Source organism: Juglans microcarpa x Juglans regia, chromosome 1S, assembly GCF_004785595.1.
Source record: "Juglans microcarpa x Juglans regia isolate MS1-56 chromosome 1S, Jm3101_v1.0, whole genome shotgun sequence".
Taxonomy (NCBI): domain Eukaryota; kingdom Viridiplantae; phylum Streptophyta; class Magnoliopsida; order Fagales; family Juglandaceae; genus Juglans; species Juglans microcarpa x Juglans regia.
In genome coordinates this window covers 18,869,520-18,893,752 of record NC_054595.1, presented here as the reverse complement: position 1 = coordinate 18,893,752, position 24,233 = coordinate 18,869,520, and the positions used below count along the sequence as shown (strand labels likewise).

Genomic DNA, 24,233 nt, shown 5'->3' with positions numbered 1-24,233 from the left:
GCACTCTTTGTGACACGTGGACACATTGGAAGGAAACTAAAATTGAAGGGTCTTTGATAAGAAAGCGTAGGAGCAGGTAAGCGAGGACAACGGTGGACAAAGGCAAAATGACAAAACAACACAAGATCTGGTCTGCCTAAACCAAGACATCTAATTAATCGGTCCCTACCACTGCTACCACTTCATCACTGGCGTAAGAATCACATGTTCCTTTCCCAGACATGATCATGTCACATACATTTAACAGGAATTAACTCTAAATAGAAATGATATTTAAATGAATAAATCTGAAATAAAAAAATCATTTTTTTCATTACTCTGTTAGTCAGATAAGGCTTTAGCTTTTTGAGCTCAGTTATTGTTGGAACTTGAATCACTGAATGTGGATGTGTTCTATAACAAGATGGCAAGACACGACGTAGTGCCAATAATCTTTGGGAGCGAATGGCTTCAAACAAAGAATGAAAATGCAATTCGGAGTGAAATTAAAGATTTTTACTTTTCCCTTTCAGTAAGTAGGGGGCAGAGAAAGAAAATAAGAAACAATTAACAAACAAACATAAACTAAAGTGGAGCCGGGGGGGGGGGGGGGGGGGACTGCAATAAATTACAGGATGGGATCCGACCAGTCCAGGGTGCACTTCCAACCAATTTATGCAATCAAAATACAATTTCTCCAGCATGGATGCACAATCTTACGGGTAGTTGTCCATGCCTCGTTTTGAAGGCAAAATGTACAAGCATTCTCTGCTACTGCTTCTAAGCAAATCGCCAAAAGCTGCACCTCACATACCGGCATTTACATATGCTTCTTTGTTTTCACCATGAACCGACTCTCTTTCTTCACTGTATTTGCAGCGGTAAATAGCATCAATTCATTGTGTGACAGTCAACACGGCGACATTAGGCCAAGTACCTGAACATATTAGGGTTGTCTTTGTCTCTTTCAAGATAGTCTCGGGTGATCAGATCCTCGATACGCTTCTTTATTGCCTTGAAATCGGGCTGCACAATTGCATTTCAAGAAACAACGGCAAGTTAAAACTGATATAAAGAAACAGGATATAAATCCTATAGACAACAATGTGGCATCAGAACCTTGAACATGCGACCCAACTGCTCAACACACTCCATGACCAACTGCTGATGACATAAAACTTTACGACTCTTCATGATGCGCACAATTGAGGCATCGATAGCATACCGTCTATCCTTGTCAACATCTTCTATTACTTTCTTCTTTTCATCGACAGGAGGAAGAGGAATCTGCAGGTCAAACAAAGCAATAAAGAACTCAATTCTCTTTTGGCCTTTGCAAACAGTGAGTTTGGTTGAATAGATATATCATCCCTGGAAATCAATCAGAAAATAGGGAACCAAAACTACAAGATATTCCGTAAATATCTCAGTACCTTGATTCTCCTCATTTTATCAGTGAACTTAGAGTTGAACTCAAAGAAATCAGTAGGAGATACTGTTTTCGTGTTTGGCTCCTTGTTCAGAATCTTGTATTTGGCACATGACAATGAGTGGAGCAATCTAACAACATCATCGTCGGTCAAATTTAATTCAGTCATGATGTCCGAATAACTCAACCTATCGGAGGAATTGAATAGCAACAGGGCTGAAGCCTGTCCCAGAAGAAACTATATATTAGCATAAAAGATTTCCACACCAGAAACACCCATGAAAAAGCATTCACATAATCAAGACAGTATTTTTTGAACATATCACCTGATAAGTGGTCACGATCAGTTCCATAGTTTTGGGTTCAAATTTCCCACTGATGTTACAAGTACCCAATGAGTATATCCACGTAAGCTTTCTGTGCTTTGTTTTTGTTTGATAGAACTCCCGGAAAACTTCAACACACTTTACCTATACAGTAGAGAAGAAAAGAGAAAGGATGTTAGTGATTTCTATGATACAATCAACATTTCATCATATCAACAAAAGATCTCTATATTACCATCTCTGGTGGAAGGTTGAGGTCGAAAGACTTGTAGCTTGGCCAGAAGCCAGTAGTGAGAACAGTTACAGTCAAGTCAATCCCCGGACTTGCATGTGGATTATTGCTCAGATACTCTTCGAAGCTGGTCTGGTTTTCCCTAGCCAATGTTAAATCCGTGACCTACAAAGAATAACAATATAAAATGAGAACGCTCTATAGGATATCGGAATACTGATGAAAAATTGGGTTCATCAAAAATTGGGTTCATCAATATAAAAGATGCACTTCGTTAACATTTTAAAATTTCATTAACGCAAGATTATAAGGCAACTCACCATTCCCTCCATCTTTGAGGTGAACTGGCCACCACATTGCTGCTTAAGCTTAGTCAAAATACTCCTCTCATGGTCATCATTAGCACTCTTGTCAAAGAGAAGCCGTCGAGCAAGCTTCTTCCTGGCATCAATCATGCAACATAATTTATCATCTAGCGAAACTAATCATCTGAAAAAATAAGACTATATATCAACAGAATCGTGTAAACAAGTTTCTGTTGCTGATATAAATAACGCAATCATCAATGTCTTTTCAAATTGTAAAATGATCAATCAAAGGTGACCAGTCATCTGAAAATAGTAGTGTATACCTATAGAATTCAGCAAACAGGTCTTTGTCGCTGATATAAGCAAGCAACTTTACTACCTGCAGGCAACAAGAAAATTATAAAGTTACTTATTTTTTTTTATAAGTAGAAAATTATAAAGTTATTTTAAAAAAAAAATTATAAAGTGCAAAAATGTCTATGAGAAGTTGAATGAAATAGCTCATCAAAAGCAGGGTAGACCTTTTCAAGAGTTTCTTCAATGGCTTCATCACTCAGTTTCTCGCTCCCGCCTTTCTTAAGAATGTTATCACAAAAAGTGGCAAGTAGCTCGGCACTCGAGCTCCCAGCAACACCCTTATTGCAAAAGACTTCAAAAGCCTCCTTGAGTGCCTGCAATGAAACACAGAACATTGGATGCAAAGAAACATATGGCTGTGATCCATTACAACCTTGAAGCCATCTTCTTATACAAACCTTGTGAAAGAGAGTATGGTTTTGGAAACAGTCATTCACATATGCAAGGTATTTGTCATGCAGCTCAATCACTTTTCTAACGAAGACCTGTAGAGCAGAACCTAGATCAGTTTTAGATCATTAAAAGCCCACACAAATATGTATGAGCTTCATACAATTACCTGTTCCTGCAAACCAACGACATCCTTTTTCTCTGCCTGTGAAAATAAATAAATGAAAATAATAGTGAGAATTATAGCAAAGAAATGTTCACAATATGGCATGCATGACACAATCAGTAAAGAAAAGAAAAGAAAAGTGCCATGCAATGGTCATAGAAACAATGGTCCATAATAAGTTACAGGTCTAAATATGCGAAATTGCTAATGATCATTTTCCTAAATCAATCTACACTGAGTTAAAGTCAACTTGTGAAATATTGCCTGCTACTAATTATGAGGTGGTATGTAATGTGAGTGGCATTTAATGTGAGGCTCAAAATGTAACGATGTCTGATTTAAGGGAGGGAAAAAGGGATGAAGATTCAGTAATAACTAGCCCTAGCACCTTTAAATCGCTTGATCAAATCAGATTGCTTATATCACTCCTCATTGTTTTTGTATGATTAAAATCATTCATTACAACTAGTAGATTGCACCCGTCAACTAATTCACCAAGTAAGCTAAGGTGAACATACACAACATGGACTGAATATTGATAATATCTCTTAATTAAAACAAATCTCTATGAATGTACATAAAGTCTTATTCAAACTTTTCTGACATGAACCTTTACTTTTTGAGTCTACACTGTTGTAACAAGTGATCACCAGAAACCTTAATTGATACTTGTTGTACTTACATTTCCACATATTTATATCATGTCTCCAAAACTTTCAAATTTAGCCAAATAGAACTAACTCTCAAAATCAATCTTTAAATCAAGGAGCAAACTATTACGTAGCTTAAGGCCTCTCTAATGACTAACTTGCCTTCCACATACCCACTAAGTATATAAGGCATTCTAAATATTTACCAAATAACGAATGGCAAGAAAATGACTCACAATCAAGTGCCACATTAATTATGTGAGGCCACCCCAAAAATTCAAGTAAACCAAAAATATCAAGTCATAAATGTTGTAGTAAAGTACAAGCCTGTAATTGGGCTAAGCCTTTGCACTCTTCAATAAGAATTTTAATAACTAATCAATAAAAATGTTATAAAAGGAAAGCCGCATGTGGCTGAAATATTTCATATGAAGTGTTGCATGTTGTCCCCAAGATAAATCTGAAAACTTATAATCATCTATGAGAAGAAAATGAACCTTCTTCAAAATCAATTGCAAAAAAGAATAAGGAGGAAAAAAGATTCAATGCATGGACCTTCTTGTTGCTTGCTGCATCTTCTGCCAGTTTGACCAAGGCTGTTCCTTCAGCAGTAACATGCTGCATTACAGAACAGCAGAGAAAACCTTCAAAACTTAATGAGAGAAAGAAGGAAGGAAGGTGTTCACACATAAGTGGCCTCATTTAACTTGAAGAAAAAGGGATTAAACCCAAGTTGGAGGCTACTAACCTGCTTAAATATGCTGGAAACAGGATCTAAACCTTTAGGTATTTTAGAAAAAAGCCTGAACATTCTTGACAAATCTTCCACCTTAGACATACCCAAAAAAAGTGATGAAAATGCAGAAATAATCGCCTAATTCTCAAATACCCTGAACAAAAATACTCAAATGATAAAAATGATCACCAAGTACCTTGTCGTCTCTAAGCAATGCATGGCATCCAGAGTAATCTTTTTCAAGCAGCTGGGTCGCATATACAGACAACAGTTCATGTTGAACTTTCTGCAAGGAAGAAAAAAGCACTCATAACAATAACATAGCAGCCACATTTACATATTTTGTGATAAGAACAAAAAGAGGGTGTAAGAATAAATTAATACTGTTAAGAAACCTTCTACAAATATAATAAGGCATCGCTAATAGGTAATACACCAATAAGCTGGATATACATAAACAAATAAATAAAAATAAAAAAACAGTTCAAACCTCCAATAGCTTTGGCTCACTACTAGAATGCAAGTAATGAGCCACCCTATCTTTCTCCCGTTTCAAGCACTCCTCAGCCTAGAATTACCAATAGAGATTAGAATCATCCAGCATATAGAGAAATTACTCATTACCATATAACACAATCATATAAAGTTTACTTTCAGCATATAATCTGGACAAGAATCTTCTAGAATCCAGACAGAAGCTTTCCGCGAATAATAAGCAGCAGTGTCTTTAAGCATTGCTGCTTCAAAGTCATTTTCATACTGTTCCATTTGCCCCATTCCAATCTCCACAAATATGTCTAAAACATTCTTCAATAGAGCTCGATCAATCTGCTCTCCCTCGCGTTCTTGATCAATCTGATGTCGAAGGAATTTTTTAAGTGAACTAGTTCCAGAACTATACAAGTGTAGTGTATATATAGGCAAGAAAAGAACATACCAAAGAAATTACAGCATCCCTTACTTTTCCATTTAACTCCTGGTAGACCTGAAATCAAAATGAATCCACTCTGTATCGCTATATGATTTATCTCATGAAGAAAATGAAACTGATTTGGATGGAAGACAGGAAGATGTTTCATTTAAAACATGAGGTACTCCATTATCAAGAGGCAGGGAGAACAAGACTGATCTATACAACACGAAATAAGATGTAACATCACATAAGAGTTCAGTCATGACATACCAGATCACGGAAGCAAGTAAGTCCAACTTCATTAAGGGCAGGAAGTGACCTCCGAGCGATAAAATATCGGTCAAGATAATGGAAGAAACGGGAAAGCCATCTAACCATAACTTTGTGGTTACCCCACCTTTTCACAAGCTCTCTCAACATAAATTCATCATGCTTCTCTCTTATAGATGGCAATACCTGTAAAGAAAAAGAAGCCATCACAGTCAAGAACAAGAGAAGTGCAGGAGAATTATATATACATACATTTATCTTGATGTATAAAAAATAAAACAATTCTTCACCTATTAATGAGGAAATGACCAAACGAATGTCCATACATCTGCTAATTTGGCCTTTCCCCACAGTTTTCCTCATGCCTAATAAATAGCTAAAAAACACCTATTTATGTTTTTGATAAGAATTTTTTTTTTTTCCTGCAAATAAAACTTTATTGAAAATAAGAATAGGAAAGAGCCCAAGTACACGGGACATATAGAAGGGTGTTACCTATGCATATGATGGTCTAGTAATACAAGAAATCCATGAAAGTTCATGCCATGGATAAGTAATTGAAGACTATGTAAAGACGCGGCCCAAGTACACCATAAGTGCACAAAAAACACTGGCATATAATGTTACTCTCGCAAGCCAACCACTTAATAATGCAGTTAATATTTTTTCAAATAACAGTAAAGCTTTCTTTATCTGTTCAGATAACAGTAGCAATCAAGTACCTAAAAGACAGAATTGGTCCAAGAGAGCTATAACGAGCAGTGATAAGATTAAATTGCAGTGAAACGTGTTTTTATTAATAAAAAATGGTGCAAGACTTGAGGAAAAGAAAGAAAAAAAAGACCACTAACATTATCACCTACGCTTGTAATATTACCTTATCAATACTCCCTGATTCCATTTTTGCAGGAAAAAAGGAACCAAAGTATGAAGCTAAGCTTTAGTTGACATGTGACAGAAGGCACAACAAGAGTGACGAGAAAATTCAAACCAATTGAAAAATAACAAACATATCTCCTGTCTAGGAATGATCTCACTCGGAAATGTAACAGCAACTCCAAAGATAATAAGAACTGCCAAGTTTTATTCATAAAAAGGTCATTCTCGATCCATTTTATGAATACATTGATATGTTGTTCAATTAAATAATTATTTTTTTATTGGCACCGGGTGTTCGGGTACAGCGTCCCGACTAATCCCGGGGGTGCGCAGGCCCTTGGCAAGGAGTTTCCCACAAGTGCACCTTGGGTAATTCAAATCTATATAGAACATGTTTGTCTCAACAAAAGGTTTCTGTATTATCATACAAAAAAGCTTCCTGTATTATGATAAAAATTTCTTCCAGCACAATAAATAGCTACCAACTCTGCTGAATGCTATGTAATGAATGAACATTAATGAAGGTTGAGCTGGATGAAATTATCTGCTCTTATGAAACATGGGTCCTAATCCTTTTCAACTCCTCAATCCTCATGTTAAAGTTATTTTTTGAAAAATTGGTCCTCATAGTTAAAATAATTAAAGGCACCATGCTAAACACCTCATGCCAAAGGAGGACCACCAACACCTCACTATTGCAATAGCCTTCCCTCTATGCCAGCAAGATGTAAATTAGGAAAATAAGCAGAACACCAATTATCAAACGTTCCATAGAATAAGAATCAACTGAAATATATGTTGTCTCACAAAGAATAAAAAGGAAGCATGAAGTCTTCCCTCATTCTACACAAAGAATCAACTGAAATATTAGTAATCATTACATCCAATCCCATAACTGCTCATAAAAAACACTCAATCCTCTGATTCTCAGCATGATACTCTAGGTAGCAGTTCTTGCCATAGAAACATTCATTTCATATTCCTCGCTAAGCCAAAAAAGCCAAGCTAATTCAAACAAATGAGCAAGAATACATGAAACTAGATGTATGTACACACAAACTGTGCCTCACCGTTGAAGTTATGTACTCTTCAAATGATTCCCGGTACTTATCATACAACTGTTGGGAGTAATCATGAGGAGGCTTCTGAGTACACATGTTATATATGGTTCTGTACATAAAATGAAGGAAAATAACAATATTGTGACCATCTCCATCAAACTTCAGAGCATACTACAATAAATCACGAGAATAAACATATGAACAAGAAAACAGCATAGGAATGGATACGTGTAAAGCATCATGTAGTCCTCAGAGCTGAACTGAGTCTCAGGCAGTCCTTCTAGAATGTTCTTCAGCTTCGTGATCCCCTTCTGCATGAAGTCCCATCCTTGTTCTAGGTCAATGGTCTTCCGCTCGCTCATAGTCATAATGCAGCACCGTAATTCCTTCGCCCAAAACCAAAATCTGCAAAATAAAACACCGAATTGTCAATATATTTAATCACATCATAGCAGCAATTCATGACTTCACAAACATCTACTCCAAGAAAACAATACAGCCACTCCAGCACGCAAGCCTAGTAATAACTTCAGATGCATAATCAAAACCTGCCCTAAACCCTAAGTCGAAAATCTATGAAAATTTCCCTTTCGTGAGTCCACAAACCCTAATGCCACGTTTCTCAGATGAGGAAACACGGTACTACTATGGAAACCTCCATTTACAACTTGCCAAGCTCGAAGGAGCCGTTCTATGATTCCAAATTTATAACTCGTTCACTTCCCCCCAACCAAACAAAGCTCAAAGATCACAAACGCAACCAAATCAGACTTCAATAAGATAACAGAAAACATAGAAAAACAAATAAGCCCTTCCAATCGGAAACCTAAAATCAATCTAATAATCATCCAATGAAAACATATAGTATCAGAATGCATAGATCGAGATTTGAATAATGGCAGATACTAAAATTAAAAAGAAATAAATAAATAAATCTGAGCGAGAGAGATATACGGACCAGATTGGAAATGGCGAAGAAACCCTATCGAAGCGAGACCATAAAAAAAGCTACAAGGACGACGACGACGACGAAGAAGAACTTGGACAGAGCGTTGATGAGAAAAGTGAAACCGCAGAAAAAGGAGTTGTTGAGGTGTGAGGCACAGAGCGATTAGAGAGAGAGAGAGAGAGAGAGAGAGAGAGACGGAGAGAGGTGGGGTACTCTTTTGTAAACGGAGTTTATATTTGTTTTTTAATTTCTTTCTCTTTTCTCATGTATTTTAAAAATAATAAATAATTTCTATAAACCAGAAATAGGTAGAGCTTGAGGTTCCGTCTAAGATATTTCTGTTAGTTAAAATCGTTGAGATAGTTTGAGCGGTAAATAATAGTATTTTATGAATTTTATTAAAGTATGTTTAGTTTTTTTAGGTTGAGATATATTTAATTTTTTAATTTAAAATATATGAATTAAGTTGAGATAAATTTAATTTTTTTATAAAAAATTAAAAAAATAGTGAATCAATAATTAGTTTTGAGATTAGCTAAATTTGATTTAACAAACAAACACAGCCTTGGTTGAATTTGAACCTCAATAGTGCTTAAGTTTGGATGTATAACTAAATACTTCGTTTAATTACCTATCTACTTCACATCTAGTTTCATTATTAACTTTCTATATCTAAATAGGACAATACTACTCTTCCCTCTTTATTTTACCACTCAACTCTATCCCTTTGATTTTTTTAATTTTTTTTATTTAGTGATTAAGAAAGTATTTTTTAATAATATTATAATTTTTTTATTTTTTTTAAAATCTTTAAAAGTGTTAAAAAATAGATGAATGAAAAATAAAAAATAAAAAAATAAAATCATATAACTAACGGTAGCTCTTAGCGGTTGCTGGCAGCGATAACTCTAGCAGGACTTATCTAAATAAAAACAAAACTAAAGCAACGAAAACAAAACTATGATAAATTATCATGCTTTCATGGGACATTTTGATTTATATAAAAATTTTAGCAACGATTAAATAAAAAATAAAGAATAATTTTAGGATTTATAGAAGAAAGTACTTTTAGTGCGTGTTTTAGAGTTTTATTAGCGTCGTAAAAAATGCTTAAATAATACTTTTAGGATCTGTTTGAAAGTCAAGTGCTTTAGGTGTATGTTTACTAACAATGAACAACTTTTTATAGTGTAACTTTTTAACAAAATTTTATGACTAAAAGTTTTGTTATTTACAATATTTCCAAATGGACACTAAACTTGATATGCAACATAATTAAAAAATTAGTAATAACCAAAAATTAATTATAATCAAGACACTACAAGTGATATTTTGGCTGATTTGTGTTTAAATATAAAGCATGCAATGAAACCTGTTATAGCAGAGGTACTGGCCTTGAGAAAATCTATGAATTTCTGTATTGAGACGAGGCTGTCAAGTGTGATATTAGAAGGAGATTCTCAAACAGTTGTGAAGGATACAAATAACATGGAATGATGGAAGATACTTATAAAGATTATGAAAATGTGATTGTTGATACTCAAAGCATGCTCATTGAAAACCAAGTTGGAGTGTTTGCTTTATACATCGGGAGGCCAATACTGTGGTGCTAAATTGACAAAGTTAGTTCTTTCATGTTTAGAACAGAGAGTGTCGATAAAGGAAGGTCCTGTACATATTTTGAATTCAGCTTTGAGTGAAAAATTATTGGCCTGTTTGGAGTTACGGTAAGAGTCTTAAAAAGTGTTTAAATAACTTTAAAAACTCTTTAATGGAAAAATTAGGTTGTTTGGATGTTACTATTAAAGAACTTTTAATCTCAAATAAGCTAAAAAATACATTTGAGGAAAAATATCAATATTTTTCAAACGTGCTTTTTAGAATAATGTGGAACGTAATTCGAATTTTAAAAAGACTGTTAAGGGATGAAAATATCCATACAACTTTAAGATAATTACAACTTTCAAACTTTCAAGGATATTGTTATAATTTTTAAAAATTCAAAGAATCTTCATTTCTATCTTAGAAAACACTCTTAATTTGTTTCCAAACAAATTTAACATGTAACATGCTTTTTCGGATAATGCGGAATGTAATTCAAATTTTAAAAAGACAGTCAATGGACGAAAATAGCCGTACAACTTTAAGATAATTATAACTTTTAAAATTTTAAGGATATGATAAGACTGTTCATTTGGGCAGAATTTTTTTTCTGCCCGGTCCGAAACCTGGATACGCTAGTTCCAGTTTCAGTTTTCGGCCCGGACCAGATCCGGGCTGGAACCCACATTACAAAACCCGGACTTATATAGTCTGGTTTGGGTATGAAACCGAGTAAATCCAGATTGAAAATCCGGTACCCGGATTTATATATATTTTTTTAAAAATTCTTCATTCCCCAATCGATACTCTTCTATCTCTTTCTGAAGGCTAGGGTTTTCGCCCCCCTCTTCTATCTCATTTCATGGATCCCGTCAAATCCCAAAACCACAACGTCATATCTCTAATGCTCTCTCTCTCTCTCTCTCTGTATCTCTTATCTTCGAGTTTTCGAGGTTGCTATTCTATATTATCGAGATCCATAGAGGTTCTCAATGTGTTAGGAACCAGCTCCATTGTCTTAGATAGAAAGCATGAACTATCAGCATTTTTACCACTGACATCTTTCACTTCCATTATTAATGCTTCACCCATTTCAGATTTCAATAAAGCCATGGGCAGATTCAGGTCAAGTGGTAGTTGAGATTGATCTCTCTCTCGCTGACGTGTCTGTCTCACCGGCGACCTTTCGGTAACTCTCTCTCACAATCTGTGAACGATGAATGTAAATATGGGTAAATCTGGTGGTTTGATGAACTAGGTCTCTTCTTTGTGCTTGAAACTTGTCGAATGAGATTTTTGCTCTGTTTTGCCGTTCCCTTTTCTCTTCCATAAAAAAATGAATGTAAATATGGGTAGATATGGTGATTCGGTGAACAATGAATGTAAATATGGTTAGATCTTTGGATTTTTCTCAATTTTTTTTTCTTTTCTCTTCCTCCCCGTTGATGGGTTTATTTAGTTACAAAGTTATAAACTTTAGACTCTTTTTTTGGGTTTCTTGTCTCAGTTGTTATAGGAGTTATTTATTTTAAGTTGCCATGGGCTACTTGCAAAGAAAATAGAAGAAAAGAAAGAGAAATAAAGGGCCTCCTGATATGTGATGTGTTTAGATGATCAATCTTCTTTTGGAAAAAATAAAGGGCAAAAGTATTGTATTTTGTGGCTTATGCATCGAAGAATGAACATTTGTTCTGTGCATGAGAGCTGCAACAATCAACATTAATACTTTATGTGCTCATAGCTATTGAAAACCAAACTTAGATGTCACACTAAACACATCTTAACATATGTAGGAATAAATTGGGTAACAATGACAATCATCTCTTGCGTGGACTGTAATTGTGATGATCAAAGTTTAGTCAAACTCAAATCATTGTCATTTCCATTTCTTAATTGGGTAACATGTGTAGGAATATATTGTTGCTTCTCTTTTTTTGAAAGTGAGTTCACGATTTTTTAAGCTTCTGAGTTTTTTTTAAACCTTTGGTTATAACTTTTTAAACCTTTAAATCTTTTTGCTAATCATCTAAAAGTTTTGGTTTATTTTTATTTCTCTTTTGATGAACTGCAGGTGGATTTGTGAGTGAAATGCTTGCTAGTGGACCTGAATGACCCATACCATAATCTATTTCTGTTTTAAAAAAGTTAAAAGATTTGTGAGTGAATATATTCTCGATCACTCTGTTAAATAATACATGTATTCGTATTTCTTTGTTAGTTATACTGATTGTGATTCTGTTTGTGCATTCCACCCTGTTTGTGTATCCTATTTTACATTTATTTTCATAAAAAAATATTTTCCCTCTTACTTTTCTTGATTCGATAATAATTATAAATTTTGATATTAAATTATTGGTAACTGCTTGGAAAATTTAATGATATATATATTTCCAATTTGCATGATTTTATTTCTTAAACTTCAATAATTTTTAGTTTGACAATATGCTACTTATGAATGCTTGGATTATTTGTTAGTTTGGCAATAATCTAATAATACTTCCATGTGATGGTTTCTTGCTAGAGGTCTAGTAGCATCAATGATAAGACAATGAATCCATGTTGTACAGAGACAAAAACTAATGAGGATGAAAAAACCTTTCAGGGAATAATGGAATAAGGAGCAAGAAAAAACAGAAGACCAAGCTTTTTTGTTTATTGTTGTGTATTGGAGTATAATTAAAGCAATGTATGTGTTTTGTAATATTCTTAGCAAATTAATTCAAACAATGTAATATGTAGTGGATGGCATCATGTATGTCCCATGCATTTTGATTTTATTTTATTTTATAAAATCATTCTAATTCTACATCAAATATCATATAAACAATATAAGCTTTTATGTAATAATAATAAATAAAAAACCAACCCGGGTTGAACCTGGAACATCCGGGTTCCAGCCCGGAATTGAAATTCGGGTTCCGGTCTGGATATTCCGGGGTTCCTGAGTCGGAACCAGGATGAACAATCCTATATATGGTCATAATCTTTAAAATTTAAGTAATTTTCATTTCTACCTTAGAAAACATTTTTTTAATTTGTTTCCAAACAAACATAACATTGGAAAGTACTTTAAACATATGGTTACCAAATAGTAAATAATTTTTTAATAGTAGAATTTATTACTTAAGTTATAAACTATATTTCCTATCGCAACCTCAAACAGACACTTTAACTTATTTGAAATTAAAAATATCTTAATATGTAACACCTAAACAACCTAATTTTTTCATTAAAAAACTTTTAAAACTATTTAAACACTTTTTAAAGTTCCTACCACAATCCCAAACATACACTTAAATTAAAAACTATATTACCAGCCACAATCTCAAGCATACACTAACCCGTTTGAAATTCTTTAATCCTCGACTATAGGTGGTGAGCTCTCTTTTATTTTTTCATCCTGGGGAATTATACCATGTGGATTGAAGAGGGATCTAAGTGTTATTGATTGTCTCTTAAATATGGGTAGTGATAAGGTTACTACCATATTACTATCCATCTATTACTTAAGGGTATTTCAATTTTTTTTTTAATTTTATTTTTATCATTTTCTTTCAAGTATTAATTACTAAAAAAAATTAAAAAAATATATAACTTTATTAATACTCAATTCCTTAATTATTAAGTGAAATAAAAAATTAAAAAAAATCAAATACAAAATGAGTAGTAGATGAGTAATAGTAAGGTAATAAGCCTATCATTATTCCTTAAATATATATATATATATACGTCATAATTCATTAATGAATAAATAGTAATATAGAAAGGACCATGTTCCATTATCCTTCAATTTGCCTTTCGAGTTGCCTTTATTTGTATTTTGATTTTTTTTAATATTAAAAAACACACGCACAAATCTATATGAAAAAAAATTATTTTTAAATAATAAATTTTCTTATTTTTCAAAATAATTACATGATATTTACACACTATACAACTATATGTAACATTACACTTATTCCAAATTATTCCAAATTTTATACAAACCTTCACAAAATCCATCGTAAGCATCTTAACGAAACGTACCTTTTTACCCGAGGGTTATAAATGTGAAGTGCTAAAAGTTTTTCTTTTTTAGTTTGAAATGTGTAACGGTCATGAGCATTTAAAAAGGGGAAATCGCAAATTTTGATCTCCACAGACAAACATGTGAACATCTTTTTTTTTTTTTTCCCCAAAATGTACGTCATTCATTTCTCTCTAATTGCTTTATATTTCCTTCGCACACGCTCTTTAACTCTTAACAGTTCCAACGGTAAGAAGCTACCACGGGAAAAGCATGTTGAAACTGATTCTTTCAATCTCGAAGAACTATAAATTCAGCCATGGATTTCCTCAGGTAATGCACTCTTCGATCTCTCTTACGTTTCCTCCATATTATTACGCAAAATTGTTGCTCCTCAAATTTGTGTTTATGGAGTAATCCTGCGTGAAGTTTTTAGATTGTGATTGAAGAACGTCTTTAAATTCCGCCATGGATTTCCTCAGGTAATGTACTCTTCGATCTCTCTTACGTTTCCTCCATATTATTACGCAAAATTGTTGTTCCTCAAATTTTTGTTCATGGAGTAGTCGTACGCTGAAGTTCTTCTTAGATTGTAATTGAAGAACTTTAATCCCAATCTAAGGTGTTTCCTGAGAAAAACACCGACGGACATGGTCTCTAATTTTTGCCTTTTCTTGATTGTTCAGTATCTATTCCTCGAGTTTTATGTATTATATATTAATGGTTTTTGACGAAGTAACCGGCCATGGGAATTAGGCAATGGAGTTTCATCACCTAGTTAATTTTGGACAAGCTTGAGGAATGAGATGAGATGATAATTTTGTGAATAGTAGTAAAATAATTTGTGAAAATAGTAAAATAATTTGAGTTAATGTTTTATGGGGTTTTAGGTCATGAAAAAGAAAAAGTTGAATAAAAAGTATTATAAAGTTAAAATACTGTTATAATATAATTTTTTTAGAATTTAAAAAAATTGAATTATTTTTTATTTTTTGTTTTAAAATTTAGAAAAATTGTAATAATTAATTTAAAAAAGTTGTAATGATTATTTTGAAAATATTTATGTATGAATGATGTCTAAGAAGGAATGAGATGAGATGATAATTTTGGGATAGAAATTAGAAACTTCCTTAGTCCCTCTATCTGTTTGGATGATAAACATATAACCTTGAGCAATTATCTTACGGAAAGACAAGCCTGTACAACAAACAAAAATTAAACTGCACCTATGGCCACCGGTCATTCGCTTGCACGCCACATGTGAATGAATATTGGGATGTTGTCAACACGTCCTTCGACTGTTTTGTGATTGGGAATTTCTATCCGGGAATAAAATAAACTGTCATTAAATAACTTATTATAGTAATATTTTATGAATGTATACAACAAATATTGTTATATATGGGAGGAACTTTTCCTTTGTATTCTCTCATGCGCCACTATGCAGCCAAGATCAGCTTAACATCCAACCAGATAGCTGAAGACATATATGTCTCCAAATATCAATCAGATGTGCCAAACCAACGGCTCAAGAGGGCATCCGTTGTCAAGTCTATGCTTTACAATAACCAAACAAAAATACTTCGTCTCGTTTATCACCATGCTTCGCTCCTCCATGGTGCTTAATTGGAGATTGGATCCTCAAACCAAGCATATCAGGTACACTAAGGCTTCAATATCCCTAACTTCTCATTTCTTTTTAGTTGGTTTGTCAATAAGATTATGAATTTATAGAAAGTATAGTAAAAGCGTCCCCTAGCCTATAGAATTGCTCCTTAAACACTATTATAAAGCAGGGGTGTAAGAATTTCGGTCCAAACCGAAAAAACCAACTGAATCAATCGGTTTCGATCGGTCAGGACTAGACTGATTAAAGAATTGGTCGGTTTCGATCCAAGAAAGTAGGAAAATTCTCTTTTCGGTTCGGTCTCGGGATGGGGTTTTTTCACCCTGGACCGGACCGACCGAATTTGTTATATAAAATTTTAAATTATATTTTATAAGATATTAAATTATAATTTTTAAAGTAGTTGTATAAATTGAAAATAAGTAATTATGTAATTTTCTTCTAACTAAAAGCAATTATGTAATTTTCTAATTTAATTATTTATGCTTAGATTATACAAAATATTAAAGGTTAAGAATTTTAAGATAGGGTTTTAACTATTAATTAATGATAGATTAACATTATTAATTTATTCTACTTAATTAGAACACTTATTACTTAAGGTCTCGTTTGCATTCAAAACCCACATCAACTCATCTCATCTCATTATTACAACTTTTTCAAATTTCCACACAAAATATAATAAACAATTCAACTTTTTCAAATCTCAAAACAATTTTTCCAAATTCTCACACAAAATATAATAAATAATTCAACTTTTATTCTACTATTCACAAACCATCTCAACCCATTTCAACTCATCTCTAAATCCAAACCATTCCTAAGTGTATACTTGGTTAGACAACTTAGATTAGGCATGGTTTGGATGTTGAAAACCTTTCTCATTTCATCTCAATATCCAAACACCACAAACACAGAGTTTTTAATTTCAAATCTTCAACTTTTTATAATTTCAAAATAAAAATTATATTATAATAATATTTTAAAAATTATTCAACTTTTTCTCTCACATTTTCTAAAACTTCATAAAATATTTCAACTCAAACCATTTCATTACTATTCACAAGCTATTTTATTATTATTATCTACAGATAATCTCATCTCATCTCATTATCCAAACCAGTAAATGATTCACTTAATTATTTTTTTTTAATTTTATATAAATTTGTTGTCAAGAACTTGAAAAAAAAGGATCCGAACGGAAATGCCCTGATAAGATTGACCAGACTAAGCCAAAACAGTTTGGTTCGGTTCAAAGCAATGTTTTGAATACCGTACCGGTCAAGGCACTGGAACGACATATTTCTGTACTGGTACCGTTTCGGGATAGCGTTTCGGGATAACGTTTCGGGATAGTCGATCTATAAATAAATTATATATATAAATATATATAAAAATTATATTATAAAATAATAGTCTATATATAAATAAATTATATACAAATATATATATATAAATTATAAATAGTCTAGTCTGAATTGAGAGTTAAAAATTAAGCTTGTAGTTTTCGGCCGGTACAGGCCGAAATTAAGGTACCGGCCGGTATTTTGGCCGGTACGGAACAGGTATAGTACCTGTACCGACCGGATGGCCGAAAAGAAAAATTTCGACCGTACCGGCCGGTACGGTACGAAATTTAAAACTTTGGTTCAAAGTCCTTATTGGTCTAGTTCGGTCAAACTTTTGGTGGACCAAAAAATTAAGTCCAGTCTAAAGTTCTCTTCCAAGACTGACCATACCAGACCGATTACACCCCTATTTACAAGATCCTAATTTCCAACATTAATATTATGTGTTAACGTTGTGTTTCGTATGCCCTTGAGTCAGGTTCAAGCAACTTAAGTCTTTAGATAGAGGGTGACCTTGGGGCCAGGGAGTCTTTGCTGCCAAAATTAGTATTGTATTTTGAAAGTTTGTAAATAATGAAAGAGTCTAGGGATCAAAGAGAGTTTCTTGTACCTGAAAGTTGCTATTTATACCGGAAGTCTGGGGGGACAGATCATGTCTGCCACCATGGAGTCTGTGTCCTTTTACTGTTCCTTTTGGCAGAATCCTTTAATGCAGAGTGCCTCTGCGATGGTGTTATTGATGTGGCGTGTAGCTCGGGTAGTGGTACCATTAATGCGGCGTGATTCCCAAATTTGCCTTACCATGCTTGTGTCCTTTGTGGTCCTTCGATGTCTCTTTGTCAAATGATCGAGGGTCCCCCTTACTTCCCGCTCGTTACGTGGACAAGTACTCAAGGCCTGGATGCTGTTCAAGGGATCTCCAGGATGACGAGTCCTATCCCCATGCAGTACGCTCCCTCATAGAAGTTGTGTCCAGGGGGTTTACCCGTGTGCCGGGTCGAAGAGTCTACTTTTTCTGGGCTAAGCCTTCGTTTTTTATTCCCTTAGTTGCCCTTCTTGGACCCACTAAGACAGAGGGGGAAAAACCCCTTACAGTTACTCCGCTAATTATCTTCGAACTAGTGCGGTAGAAATTCTTTTTAATCTTAAACCCGCCTTGATGTCATGGCCACTGTCCCTCTACTAACGTGTGCGCGACTTCGAACTTTGAGGTGGTTCCTTGTCGCTTGGCAACCCTGGTTCTGTTTCCCTTTTTGCCTTTGTTGGCACGTCTCCCGATAACTATGTTGGTATTTGATGGCGTCTTTTTAATTGTGTCAGTATTGAGGGCATCAGGTGGCTCTTTGCCTTCACGTCGCTTCATGATGTGTATTTTCCGGCATTCGAAGTGTCTACTACCTCTTCCTTCTGCCACGGGGCATGGGAGATTAACCGCTGCCTCCCTCCTTTATAAATGTGATTGGATTATGGTCTTGTCTCCTTTCTTTGCACTATAATCCTCTTACCCTCATATTCTCCTAACTTCCACTCCTTTTCCCTATACTTCTTTCTCCTTTCTCTGCTGCATTCTTTTCTTCGTCAATGGCCCCTGAGAAATCCACCCAACCTATGGCTTCCAGTGGGGGAGACACACCAGAGACTGGTGACGCCGAGCCGTCTTTCTTGGGCAGCACTTGGCTTTCAAACGTCCAATCGGCGACGCTGACATCTTTGGCCCTTACCTACCAGGTCCCAGAATCAGTGATCTTCTAGGTCCTGGTCCACATGAGGGTGCCATCAATGTCGAGGGTCACTCTTCCAGAGTTGTTTTTTTTCCTTCCATGTTTACATATTGCTTGAGGCTTTCTTTCCCTTGTCCCGTTTTTGATTTGTTGGATCGCCTCAGGTTGGCCTCGTCCTAGCTTCACCTGAAAGCTTGGAGGCCTTTGATTTGTTGCAGCATCCTCTAGCGGCTTGCCTTGTCACCAATGTTCAAGCTTTACACTTTGTTTTTATATTTATCTAAATTCCATACTCATTATGACAATCCCTCTAGAAGATCAGTTTTTCTTTCGACAAGTAGAGTCTCATGAGCTGAACATTTTTCGATGTGTGCTCTGGTATGGATGCAAGGACGTAAGAACATTGGGAGTCTTTTAATGATATATTGATGACTCAGTTCAAGGCTCCATATGAGAGGATATGTTGCTCACATCTGGTCTGGCTCATAGTACTTGTAGCTTGGCTCATGAATCCAATGACAAACAAATGATAAAAGAAATGAAAGAAAAGTAAAATGAAATGGATAATAGATGAGGCACTAAAAGCCGAGGATATAGTTTTCTAATGGATGAAAACCGGGTGATTGGTTCAAAGGAATAAGGTTTTATAAATAAATTAGTTATAAACAAAGCCTGTAATGAATTTAAAAGATGTGTGCGGCAGCCTGATGAAGTTTTCATGATTACTCGCATGCAACTTCTCAAGGTGGGGATAGCTTACGAGATCTAGAGATTTTGACCAATTTGTCAACAAGGTAGTTGCAAAGATGGATTGTTGCAATTTGTCTTGAATGATTAGCTCATAATCGACCGTTTCATCCCATTTCTACTTCTAAGATTGTAAAGATAATTACCTTTCAATTACCTCATTAGAAAAAGGATAATAATATCTTGAAATCAAAGACATCTCCACCTGGAGAAGTTACGTGCAAAGAATCATGAAACTTCATCTGCCTGCCTCACACATGTTTTGACCCACTATAGGTGTGGTTTATAGCTAATTTCCTTAGAAAATCAGATTCACTGCAAGAAATTACCTCATTTTCACCCACTAAATAAACAATATCCTTAGCTTTCTGTGCTTCATCCATTATCCCATCTCTTTTCATTATTTCTTCCATCTCACTTGCCACTTCATATCATTTGATTCATAAGCCAAATTATGGGCATTGACAGACTAGATATGATCAACGCATCATTCCCGTATGAAGCCTTCAATTGACTCATCAACATCTCCTTAAAAGACTCCCAATATTCTTGCATCCTTGCATCTATATTGGATGACACATTGAGATATTTTTTTCTCACAAATTTTACTTGTTAAAACAAAAACAAATTCTCTGGAGTGATTGTTTTAAAGAGTAGGGATTTGATTGAGACAAATATAAGAAATGAGTACAAAGCTCAAACATTGATGACATAATGTGTTAAAATTGAACAAATGCCTTAGACAAGCTCGGTGTACAAAAGTGCACGACTTTTGAGTTGATGGATGCTAGTATCAGAGACTATCTCAATAAACTTCCCGAGAGAAACTTTATTATTCAACTCGTAAATGCAATAAGAATTTACCATAGTCCCTTAGATACATGACAATTATGAGAATCCTTGCCAATGACACAAGAGGATACCCTCCAGGCTCCATCAGCCAATTTGTAGAGTATAGTGCTTGGAAATAAGTGTCCCAAGAGCTAGATAGTTAGGGCATATATAAAGGGAGACAAGGAAGACATGCCAGCCACCTACTCCATTAAATGTTGACCTTTTAATTGATGTTATTGAGCATGAAGCCTAAGACCAGAATTCACTCCTTGACTAGATCGAGTTGCTCGATATCCTTGATTACGCCCCTTCAGGATTACCTGGTGTATCCTCTTCTCGTCTTCCTCTATCACTTTGATGGAATCACTGAAGGTTAGAGATGAAGAGGCAGATGGAGAGAACCTCTAAAATAATGAATCAAGAAAGGAGTCAAGGAGTGAGTTAGTAATAGAGTCAAGAAAGCTTAGCTCCGGGAGCAAATCCAAGTCTTAGGTGCCAAATAACATCAATTGTGTAGACAACGTTTAACGGAGGAGGTGGCTGGTTGGCCTCCCTAGAAGATCTATACCCTAAATATCTAGCTCTTGGAACTCATTTTTCTGAGCATTATACCCTACAAATTGGCTGATTGAACCTAAAGGGTATCTTCTTGTGTCATTGGTGTAACATACGGGTCTAAATTTAGGGTTTAAAACTAGTATTTTACTTATTCATTTATTGGTATTTTAATTTCTTTATATTTATTTATTTATTTTAGATTTTTGTGATAACAGATAGATCGATTTAGTGATTCCTTTCCTTTTAAAAACTTCGAGTATTCTATCCACTTAGTCCCCATACTAGTTTCGGTTTCCAGAGTTTGAGCAACTCCAAGTCAAACCTTTCAAACTCTCTCAGAAACGGTATCCACGTGAGAATAGGTTCCTAAAGTTTAGGCAATTTCAAAATTCAACCAATCTCTCCACGTTGCTTCCTCCCATCGCCTATAAAAAGACCCTCAAGCCTCTGTGATTCACACAGTGTTATATCAAGAGAAACAACATTCCCGCTTAAACCTTACCTCTGCCCAACCATCGTCGTCCACCTCGGGACGTCGGAGCCCTACCCACGGCGCCAGAAAATGCCGGCCAACTCAACCCCGTTGAACCCACCCCCTCAGGTAAGCCCCTGACGCCGCACTCCACCTCCCTCCCTTTCGGTTGTTTGAGTTTCAAACCCATATCTCTCTAAACTCTCACTATTTCTCTCTCTCTCCCTCTCTTGGTGTCGCACCACCATAAGGACCCCCCAATCTCGTCGCCGGTCGCTTCTAGCCACCTGGAGCCGCCGACGCACTCTGCTCTCCCTCGGTGAGCATCGCGCAGCTCTCTCTCTCCCGTAAGCCTCTGTTTTTTATACGTCTGCTTCTTTTATTTTAATTTCTTTTCTTTCTTTTTTTTTTCTTTCTTTTCTTTCTTTCTTCTTGTTTTATTCCGTGTGCTCCAGTTCCCAAAAAGCCCTTTTAATTCGGTAATTCCATGCATGCCTTTTGACTGTGAGTATGTAATTCCCTGAGCCTCGACTTCTTGGGGCCTTAAGTCAGTCAGATAGTATTTTCTTTAAGTGGTTAATCTCTGGGTCGACAGAAACTGGTTTACAATTTTAAAGAAGGATAGTATATTTTCAGAAATACATTACCTTTACATGGGCTTTATCTAATTGAACAATTATCAGCATTTAGACACAAGTTTTATAAAAGATTTTTAAAGGATTTCAAAGCATTTGTTGGAGTCTATTAGTAGTTAAATTCCTTATACGTATTTAATTACGTAGAGTATTACGACACGTTTTGCTAGGAAGTTATTAACGTCTAGAATCTCGTTTAGGTAACGCGCTACAAGTTAGAAATCAGGAAGTAGCGCTAAGAGGTAAATAGTATGATCATATTAATAAATGCGTATTGTGAATATTATTATTATGCATAAAAAAATGTGATGTGCTTATGATTGTTAACTACGCTACACTAAGAGGCAAGTCAAGGTTAGTTTACTTTTCGATCTTGATGAAATATGAGATTATACTTGAGTGAATGAATTTATTGTTGATTGATTTAATGTTACTAAATTCACATGAAAGACATGAAATGTTGAAGTAGTAGTTCAAAGTCAAGTATGCCATGTAATAGTCAGATTATGCAAGCCATGTCCATGAAATGCTTAGATTATATATATGCCATGTTTGTGTAATACTTAAACCATGTATGCCATGTTCAAGTAATACCTGGATCATGTATGCCTTGGAACGTCTTAAAACATTCATAGCATGTTATGTAATATCACGTTATACTATGCCATGCTAAATCATACAAGAGTATGCCAAGCTAAATCATACGAGAATATGTCATATACAAAGATATGCCATGCTAAATCATACAAGAATATGTCATGTACAAGAATATGCCATGCCATGTCATGTTACGCTATACCATGTACAAGATTATGCCATGTTAGAGATGTTCATGAAGCAAATCCCATGCATTAAGAAAGATAAGAAATGTAACGGTACCACGGACTCAAGCGTGGTTAACCACAAGTTTAGTGAAACACGGACTCAAGCGTGTTTCACTTCATGATATGCAAGTTTAGTGAAACACGGACTTAAGCGTGTTTCACTCCATGTTATGCAAGTTAAGTGAAACACGGACTCAAGCGTGTTTCACTCCATGTTATGCAAGTAAGTGAAACACGGACTCAAGCGTGTTTCACTCCATGTTATGCAAGTTAAGTGAAACACGGACTCAAGCGTGTTTCACTCCAGGTTATGCAGGTTAAGTGAAACACGGACTCAAGCGTGTTTCACTCCATGTGATGCAAGTTAAGTGACACACGGACTCAAGCGTGTTTCACTCCATGTTAATATAAGATAACTAGGACGTTATGCATTCACAATGACATGTTTTGATTATATATGCTTCCGCTTATGTTAATAATGAAAAAGTGTGCCATGTAAATCTGTGATGATATATGTATGTAAAGTTTTCCAGAAGATCATGTTACGTATTTGATTGAAATCGATGAAGTTGTATGCACGTTCGTAAGGGTATCCTAGAGATGAATTGTATGTTAGGCAAGGACTATATTTTACGATACGATGTACTACTTACTGAGTATTCAACTCATTATTTTTGTGTGTTTCTTGTTTCTTCCATGTTTGATTCTCGCAGATGATGTCTATGATGATGAAGAGCGGAATGGCCAGGAGTAGATCTAGTACCAAGACTTAGGAATGAATAAGTGATTTTATCACCAGAATTAGATTTCTTTTATGTCATGCATAGGATTAGTTATGTTTCTTTATATTTCGTTCAGTTTCCAAAACAATCATGTTCAGTTCAGTTTTAACGTTTTGATGAATTTCAATAAATGAGGTAATTCAGGATATGAATCTCTTTACCGGACATTATGTTTTAAATGTTGGTAATATCTCTATCCTACGGGAATGAGGTGTTACAATTGGCCATGATTATTGTGAAGGTCATGTATCTATGGAAATATAACAAAGTTTCTCCTAGGAAATTGATTGAGATAGCCTCTGATACTAGCATCCATCAAGTCCAAAGTCGTTCACATTTCTACATCGAGCTTGTCCAAGACATTCTCCCGATTTTCATACATTATGTCATCAATGTTTTAGCTTTGCACTCATTTTTTTATATTTGTCTCA

General features: G+C 34.9%; 1 protein-coding gene across 1 annotated transcript; it reads right to left on the bottom strand.

The window, feature by feature from the left end:
- Positions 1 to 546: 546 nt before the first annotated feature.
- Positions 547 to 8,838, bottom strand: LOC121246722 (cullin-1). Its single transcript, XM_041144972.1, has 20 exons — positions 8,655 to 8,838; positions 7,925 to 8,101; positions 7,706 to 7,805; positions 5,757 to 5,942; positions 5,511 to 5,558; positions 5,225 to 5,428; positions 5,064 to 5,141; positions 4,770 to 4,859; positions 4,586 to 4,666; positions 4,393 to 4,455; positions 3,191 to 3,226; positions 3,030 to 3,116; positions 2,796 to 2,945; positions 2,598 to 2,653; positions 2,287 to 2,407; positions 1,970 to 2,131; positions 1,735 to 1,878; positions 1,413 to 1,631; positions 1,099 to 1,266; positions 547 to 1,005 (listed from the first exon to the last, which is right to left on the bottom strand). The coding sequence occupies exons 2-20, from the start codon at positions 8,062 to 8,064 to the stop codon at positions 904 to 906; spliced, it is 2,235 nt and encodes a 744-aa protein (XP_041000906.1). The 5' UTR covers positions 8,065 to 8,101; positions 8,655 to 8,838; the 3' UTR covers positions 547 to 903.
- Between the last annotated feature and the right edge of the window lie 15,395 nt (positions 8,839 to 24,233).